We start from the raw sequence: 9,041 nt of genomic DNA on the forward strand, positions 1-9,041 counted from the left end.
CAGCAAATGTACAGAATACCTATTTGTCATTCCTCCTCCACAAACCTCGCCCCTCCCCTAGTCCTGTCTCAACCCTGCACTTCTCAAGCGTCAACTCTTCTCCTCAGCCTCTCTGGCGCCCACCCAACTCCCAGCATCCTTCTGCAAGTGCTGGCTCAGCTGCTTGCTTCTTGATGAAACGGTAACACCTTAAAGCAGCAATCAGGCAATCAGCGGTAGAAACAATGCCAAATACTTTCCCCCGCTCATGTTTTGGTAAAAAGCTGAGGGTCAGGACTGGAGAAATGTAACCACTCTCAAATTCAGGACTGGCTATTCATGATATCAACATTATAGTTTGATTATGTTTTGAGGCTGTATAGTGTTTGTTTACATTTACTTTCTTTACAAACACTGGGGTAAAATAAGCTTATATTTTGGGTTCTGATGGGGTATGACAGTTGAACTAAGCTCATTGGACATTTCTAAGTTATATTCTTCAAGAATCAATGGGTACATATAATTAATTTACAAGTCCAAAAATGGATGTAGCAACTGCACATTACCCCTTCAAATGTCATATTTACTGGGAAAGCTTTCCCAACCCTCGTTCTTTCATTGTAATGTGTCATGTGTGTCGACCCAGTGCTTGGGAAGTGAACAGTATGAAGCCGTGTTGACTTGTCAAAAATGTCCTTTTGACAAAGATCCTGATGAAATGTGGGATAATTGGGTTTTCAGTGCTGTAAGTAGGTGTTTGATGGTGTCCGATATTATTGCAGTTTTTTTGTGCTTCTGTGTTTCTCACCTTCATTACACCTAATAAAGATGTATGACATGCTAGACATGTGAGACATGTTCATATTAGGCATGTTCATATTAGACATGTTCATATTAGACATGTTCATATTAGACATGTTCATATTAGACATGCTCATATTATTTATAACAGACATCATGGAATCATTTGTTTTATTCATGCCGATATGTTCATTGGTACATAGAAACAATATAACACAATAAGGTTATTAGCTGTTCTTAGTTCAAACTAGAGAAACAATACCAAAGCGGTCAGCCCTGCCTCTTTAGGCTATACAGTGTTTGTTCACATTTACTTTTTTTTTTTACAAACATTGGAGTAAAACAAGCTTTCTGATGGGTATGACAGTTGAAGTAAACTCATGAGGCGTTTATATATAATATTCTTCAAGAATCAATGGGTATATATAGAAATAATTTATAAGTCAAAAATTTATGTAGCAACTAAGCATTCTAGTTTTAAATTAAGAAAAGCAGGTTTGTCACTCTGAACAAAGCATACTGCACACCCAAATTAGGTCAAATAGAACTGTGTACAGTATATGGTTAATCTGACAAAATTCATGTACACCAGTTTTAATCTCTTAACAACCACTTTCTTCATATATTTAGTCATTGAAAATCTGAATAACAAATGTGTATATAAAATCATTGAAGTCAAATTCTTGGGTTTACAGTAATCTAGTCTGTTTGGTTGATTGTTGTTGTTTCCTCTGGATTCTTCTTTTCCAAAATGATTTCCCTGTCAAAAACAGGTCAAGGTCAGTCATGGACAACAGTTTTTATGCAAACTTGAACCCATTTGCTCACTGTAAGACAAACCTGAAGACCTGTGCCTTCTTCCGGAAATGTCTCAGTTTGTCAATTTCCTGAGCCAGTCTCCTCAAGTCATCTCCCTCGAGGGCCGGCAGGGTAGGTTCCTGTTGGAATCAGTTCACAATAGGGCCCTCATACTTGAATATCTGTCTCTACTGTGTACTCATCCTTCGTACCCCTGACTGGTATGAGACAGGGAAAGCTGGTTCAGTGTTTGACTAATAGCACAGAGGCTATGACACTCAGGTGTGTATACATGCATTCGTGTGTTTGTGTGTGCGTGCGTGTGTGTCTACTCACGTCTCCATCCCTAAGGCCCGATTCCAACAGCCCACTGAGTGCATCCACATTGTCATGACAACAGTGGTGCCAACCCCCAGTTTGGTGGGCCAGTTTCTTCAGAAAGTCATTGGCTGTGCTGTCAGAAGTGTAATAGAGGGTCATAGTGAGGGTCATCGTGTAATAGTACAATGTACAAATCAATCAATGTACAAATCAATCAATCATATAGTCAGACCTGTCTGTGCAGTTGAATGAGACAGTGTGGATAGTAATGTGGTTCCCTGTGGTCAGTCTCTCTGTCTCTTTCAGCAGCAGGCTGCAGCTGGAATCTGGCTTCCCATCACTCAGCAGGTACAGGCCCACACTGTCCCCAAACCCACAGCCAGTCTGAGGAGCATACATACAGAGGTTATAACATGACAAGGAGTATACAGAGGTTATAACATGACATATATAAACATAATTGGTTAACATGACATAGCCATATACCAAGAACAGCAGGTACAGGCCCACACTATCCCCAAACCCTCAGCCAGTCTGGGCAACATACATACGGAGGTTATAACATGATATAGCCAGGTATTACTTAAACCCATCACGTGCAGGGCCTCCAGAGTGTTGGTTCCCCCATGGGTGTTGAGCTGATATGCCCACTGCACCGCGTCGCGGCATGCCTCCTCTGTAGGCTCCTGCAGTGCCGGACGCCACACCTTCACCCCCTCGGAGAACGCCAGCAGAGAGAACCTGGGACAGTCAGAGAGGGGGTCTGGGGTTAGATATGACAATAACCAATGGGTGTGAGTGTAGCAGGGGTGAGATGGTTATATGAACATAATGAACCTAAGCTACAGTAGTAACAACCACAGAACCAGAATAAGATTTTATTTATATTTCTACTGTCACCAGTGCCTGTAATTTTCCTCTATGAAACAGACAGATGGATAGAAAGAGAAACGTGAGCCTGTTTGTCGAGGCCAACACAGAGTTCCCTTTTCATTCTTTTTCTGGGATAGTCAACAGTGGAAGTGTCCAGGGGTAAGCAAAGCTTTTTAGGTTTAGTTTACCTGACTGTGTTGTGATGCAGCTGTTCCCAGATGAGAGAGGCCAGCTTGGTCTTCAGCTCCCCCAGGCAGGGAGCCATGGAGCCGGACACATCCAGCAGCACACACACCTCCCTCTCCAGCACCGCCCCAAACACACGCCTGCTACCTGGGGAGGAAGTGAGCGGAAGGAGCCAGACACTGGGGTTTCTTCAACCTTCAATCAGGCATTCATAGATATTTCAGTATTTTGGTACCATATAATTAGAATGACTAGAACAGAGAGAGACAGACAAGATACAGTGACAGAGACATAGAGCGAGACAGAGGCATACCGGAGAGCAGCCATTGCAGCCTCTGTATGTAGCGCAGCAGGAGTCTCTCAGTCTGAGTAAGGTACTGTTTTAACTCTCCTGGAGTCAGCTGCAGGTGCTTCACCATCCCCTGAAACAACAACCACAGACAGAGAGACAGGAGGCTCAGACCAGCATGGGAGGGGATAGATAGCTGGTTGGATAACCTGATATTTTTATTATTTAGAATCAAATCTAATTATTTTTTCACCATTTGGCCGCTTTGGACATTTGTACTCGTACTTGAACTTAGTTTAATAAAAGGCTATATCAAGCATACAATCATTTAAACTTGAATAAAACACTCATCCTTTGTATACAAACATCTGCAGTTTTGTATTATCAAAGCACAATGATTCATCTCATGTGTGTATCCCTGGGACAACAAAAATAAAAAAATAACAACTACAATAACAACAAGAAAGCTAGTCTGAGTTAACGGGTAATGTTTTAGTAGAGGACAAAAATAGAGCCGAGTCATCCTTCATTCATTACACTGAGGGGAGAATCCCTAACCCTGGCTGATGGGGTGGTGATGTACCAGGGGAGAATCCCTAACCCTGGCTGACGAGGTGGTGATGTACCAGGGGAGAATCCCTAACCCTGGCTGACGAGGTGGTGATGTACCAGGGGAGAATCCCTAACCCTGGCTGACGGGGTGGTGATGTACCAGGGTAGAATCTCTAACCCTGGCTGACGGGGTGGTGATGTACCAGGGGAGAAACCCTAACCCTGGCTGACGGGGTGGTGATGTACCAGGGTAGAATCTCTAACCCTGGCTGACGGGGTGGTGATGTACCAGGGTAGAATCTCTAACCCTGGCTGACGGGGTGGTGATGTACCAGGGGAGAATCTCTAACCCTGGCTGACGGGGTGGTGATGTACCAGGGGAGAATCTCTAACCCTGGCTGACGGGGTGGTGATGTACCAGGGGAGAATCTCTAACCCTGGCTGACGGGGTGGTGATGTACCAGGGGAGAATCTCTAACCCTGGCTGACGGGGTGGTGATGTACCAGGGGAGAAACCCTAACCCTGGCTGACGGGGTGGTGATGTACCAGGGGAGAATCCCTAACCCTGGCTGACGGGGTGATGATGTACCAGGGGAGAATCCCTAACCCTGGCTGACGGGGTGATGATGTACCAGGGGAGAATCTCTAACCCTGGCTGACGGGGTGATGATGTACCAGGGGAGAAACCCTAACCCTGGCTGACGGGGTGGTGATGTACCAGGGTAGAATCTCTAACCCTGGCTGACGGGGTGGTGATGTACCAGGGTAGAATCTCTAACCCTGGCTGACGGGGTGGTGATGTACCAGGGGAGAATCTCTAACCCTGGCTGACGGGGTGGTGATGTACCAGGGGAGAATCCCTAACCCTGGCTGACGGGGTGGTGATGTACCAGGGGAGAATCTCTAACCCTGGCTGACGGGGTGGTGATGTACCAGGGGAGAATCTCTAACCCTGGCTGACGGGGTGGTGATGTACCAGGGGAGAAACCCTAACCCTGGCTGACGGGGTGGTGATGTACCAGGGGAGAATCCCTAACCCTGGCTGACGGGGTGATGATGTACCAGGGGAGAATCCCTAACCCTGGCTGACGGGGTGATGATGTACCAGGGGAGAAACCCTAACCCTGGCTGACGGGGTGGTGATGTACCAGGGGAGAAACCCTAACCTTGGCTGACGGGTGGTGATGTACCAGGGGAGAATCCCTAACCCTGGCAGACGGGGTGGTGATGTACCAGGGGAGAATCCCTAACCCTGGCTGACGGGGTGGTGATGTACCAGGGGAGAATCCCTAACCCTGGCTGACGAGGTGGTGATGTACCAGGGGAGAAACCCTAACCCTGGCTGACGGGTGGTGATGTACCAGGGGAGAATCCCTAACCCTGGCTGACGAGGTGGTGATGTACCAGGGGAGAATCCCTAACCCTGGCTGACGGGGTGGTGATGTACCAGGGGAGAATCCCTAACCCTGGCTGACGAGGTGATGTACCAGGGGAGAAACCCTAACCCTGGCTGACGGGTTGGTGATGTACCAGGGGAGAAACCCTAACCCTGGCTGACGGGTTGGTGATGTACCAGGGGAGAAACCCTAACCCTGGCTGACGAGGTAGTGATGTACCAGGGGAGAAACCCTAACCCTGGCTGACGAGGTGGTGATGTACCTGGGGAGAATCCCTAACCCTGGCTGACGGGGTGGTGATGTACCAGGGGAGAAACCCTAACCCTGGCTGACGGGGTGGTGATGTACCAGGGGAGAAACCCTAACCCTGGCTGACGGGGTGGTGATGTACCAGGGGAGAAACCCTAACCCTGGCTGACGGGGTGGTGATGTACCAGGGGAGAAACCTCATTACTGAGAAAAACAAGACCTAAGTGACTGCTAGTCTGTGTCTCAAATGCCACCCTATTTCCTATATAGCCCATAGGGCTCTGGTCAAAAGTAGTGCACAATATACAGTCAGTGGTGGAAAAAGTACACAATTGTCATACTTGAGTAAAAGTAAAGATACCTTAATAGGAAATTACTCAAGTAAAAGTGAAAGTCACCCAGTAAAATACTACTTGAGTAAAAGTCAAAAGTATTTGGTTTTAAATATACTTAAGTATCAAAAGTAAATGTAATTGCTCAAATATACTTAAGTATCAAAAGTAAAAGTATCAATTATTTCAAATTCCTTATATTAAGCAAACTGGACAGCACCATTTCCTTGTTTTTTTTATTTACGGAAAGTCAGGGACACACTCCAACAGTCAGACATAATTTACAAACAAAGCATTTGTGTTTAATAAGTCCGCCAGATCAGAGGCAGTAGAGATGACCAGGGATGTTCTCTTGATAAGTGTGTGAATTTGACCACTTACCTGTCCTGCTAAGCACTCAAAATGTAACGAGTACTTTTGGGTGTCAGGGAAAATGTATGGAATAAAAAGTACATTATTTTATTTAGGAATGTAGTGAAGTAAAAGTAAAGGATGTCAAAAATATAAATAGTAAAGTAAAGTACAGATACCCAAAGAACTACTTACGTAGTACTTTAAAGTATTTTTACTGAAGTACTTTACACCACTGTATACAGTACCAGTCAAATGTTTGGACCCCTATTCATTTTCTTTATTTTTACCATTTTCTACATTGTAGAAAAGTAGTGAAGACATCAATGCCTTGAAATAACACATATGGAATCATCTAGTAACCAAAAAAGTGTTTTATATATATCTTTTAGATTCTTCAAAGTAGCCACCCTTTGCCTTGATGACAGCTTTGCACACTCTAGGCATTCTCTCAACCAGCTTCATGAGGAATGCTTTTCAAACAGTCTTGAAGAAGTTCCCACATATGTTGAGCACTTGTTGGCTGCTTTTCCTTCACTCTGCAGTCCAACTCATCCCAAACCATCTCAATTGGGTTGAGGTCGTGTGATTGTGGAGGCCAGGTCATCTGATGCAGCACTCCACCACTCCCCTTCTTGGTAAAGCAGCCCTTACACAGCCTGGAGGTGTGTTTTGGGTCATTGTCCTGTTGAAAAACAAATGATATTCCCACTAAGCGCAAACCAGATGGGATGGCGTATCGCTGCAGAATGCTGTGGTAGCCATGCTGGTTAAGTGTGCCTTGAATTCTAAATAAATCACTGACAGTGTCACCAGCAAAGCACCCCCACACCATAACACCTCCTCCTCCATGCTTTACGGTGGGAACCACACATGCGGAGAACATCTGTTCACCTACTCTGCGTCTCACAAAGACACGGCGGTTGGAACCAAATATCACAAATTTGGACTCATCAGACCAAAGGACAGATTTCCACCGGTCTAACGTCCATTGCTCGTGTTTCTTGGCCCAAGCAAGTCTCTTATTATTATTGGTGTCCTTTAGTAGTGGTTTCTTTGCAGCAATTCGACCATGAAGGCCTGATTCATGCAGTCTTCTCTGAACAGTTGATTTTGAGAATGTCACAACCGTCGTCAAGAATGGACCAAGGTGCAGCAGGTATGTGGATACTCATGTTTTTTAATTTTAAAAAAAGGAGTAAAGTATCCACTGGACAAAAACAATAAAGACGACAGCAACAGTCTTGCAGGCACATACAACGCAGTGCAAGGACAACTACCCACAATCCCAAAGAAAAACACACCCTTCTATATAGGACTCCCAATCAAAGGCAACTCAACACACCTGCCTTCAATTGGGAGTCCAATCCCCAACACAAACCCTTAACATACAAAAACCTGCCACATCCTGAGCAAAACTGATACAATTACCTCCCTCTGCTGGTCAGGACGTGACAGAGATGTGTCTGTTACTTGAACTCTGTGAAGCATTTATTCTGGCTGCAATCTGAGGTGCAGTTAACTCTAATGAACTTACAGCAGCAGAGGTAACTCTGGGTCTTCCTTTCCCGTGGCGGTCCTCATGAGAGCCAGTTTCATCATAGTGCTTGATGGTTTTTGTGACAGCACTTGAAAAAACTTTCAAAGTTCTTTAAATTTCTGACTGATTGAATGACCTTCATGTCTTAAAGTAATGATGGACTGTTGTTTCTCTTTGCTTATTTGAGCTGTTCTTACCATAATATGGACTTGGTCTTTTACCAAATAGGGCTATCTTCTGTATAACACCCCTACCTTGTCACAACACAACTGAATGGCTCAAACGCATTAAGGAAAGAAATTCCACAAATTAACTTTTAACAAGGCACACCTGTTAATTGAAATGCATTCCAGGTGACTACCTCATGAAGCTGGTTAAGAGAATGCCAAGAGTGTGCAAAGCTGTCATCAAGGCAAAGTGTGGCTACTTTGAAGAATCTCAAATATAAAATATATTTTGATTTGTTTAACACTTTTTTGGTTACTACATGATTCCATGTGTGTTATTTCATAGTTTTGATATCTTCACTATTATTCTACAATGTAGAAAATAGTAAAAATAAAGAAAACCCCTTGAATGAGTAGGTGTGTCCGAACTTTTGACTGGTACTGTAGGGAAAAGGGTGCCATTTGGGACAAAGCACTAGTCTACTCTTCACATCTTTTAAAAGCCTCTTGAAGACACAAAGCATCTGTAGAGTGAAAGATAAAGGGAAGGTCAACATACCCGTTGGAAATATGGGTAACTCCTTACCGACCCAAAATGGATTTAATTCCTCATGTAAAGGACTTTGATGAACTGGAGCCATCCTCCATTTGATTAATAATTTATTACATTTTAGTCTGGCACTCACTTTGACTGGGGTTGGGACAGGAGCAGCAGTGAACTGGTACTTACTGCACTCACTGTGGTACAGAAAGGTGACAGTTGCTCTGTCTGGCATTCCATGTTTTAGACTGTTTGTTTCTGTTTGGTGCCTAATGAACTGGGCCCTGCTCTAGCCCCTGCCTGAGACTCACCTGAGATACAACCTTCACTCGACTGAACTGTCAGTCACCCATGGGGGAAGTTTACCTAGATACCGCTGGTAAACTTCCAGCCTGGCATTAAAACTGATTCAGTCTGGTTTAACCAGGCTAGAATGCTGACTCACCCGGTGGGATAGCAGATGTGGCACTGCTGGGACGCCATGCGAGAGCCTTCTGAGAGGAGGAATGCTCGTTTGTTCGGCCTTCCTTCATTTGCTGTCAGCAGAAAATAAAAATGTATGTAAACCTTTACTTGGAGTGGTGATATGCAGTATAAAGCACTCATCAAACCTTTATTTGCATGACATAATGCCCTACATATGTTTATACAATCTTCATAAATG

General features: G+C 44.6%; 1 protein-coding gene across 1 annotated transcript in view; it reads right to left on the reverse strand.

Moving 5' to 3' along the window:
* Window positions 1-2,112: 2,112 nt before the first annotated feature.
* The window catches only part of LOC115171643 (von Willebrand factor A domain-containing protein 3A-like), a 7,174-nt gene continuing 245 nt past the window's right edge, over window positions 2,113-9,041 (reverse strand). The window contains exons 2-6 of the mRNA XM_029728652.1: window positions 8,823-8,913; window positions 3,272-3,380; window positions 2,961-3,105; window positions 2,483-2,640; window positions 2,113-2,283 (exon numbers count right to left, since the gene is read on the reverse strand). Of these exons, the coding sequence (XP_029584512.1) occupies window positions 2,237-2,283; window positions 2,483-2,640; window positions 2,961-3,105; window positions 3,272-3,377 (456 nt within the window). The 5' untranslated portion in view covers window positions 3,378-3,380; window positions 8,823-8,913 and the 3' untranslated portion in view covers window positions 2,113-2,236. The remainder of the gene's footprint in view (window positions 2,284-2,482; window positions 2,641-2,960; window positions 3,106-3,271; window positions 3,381-8,822; window positions 8,914-9,041) is intronic.

This window comes from Salmo trutta, chromosome 32 (genome assembly GCF_901001165.1).
Source record: "Salmo trutta chromosome 32, fSalTru1.1, whole genome shotgun sequence".
Taxonomy (NCBI): domain Eukaryota; kingdom Metazoa; phylum Chordata; class Actinopteri; order Salmoniformes; family Salmonidae; genus Salmo; species Salmo trutta.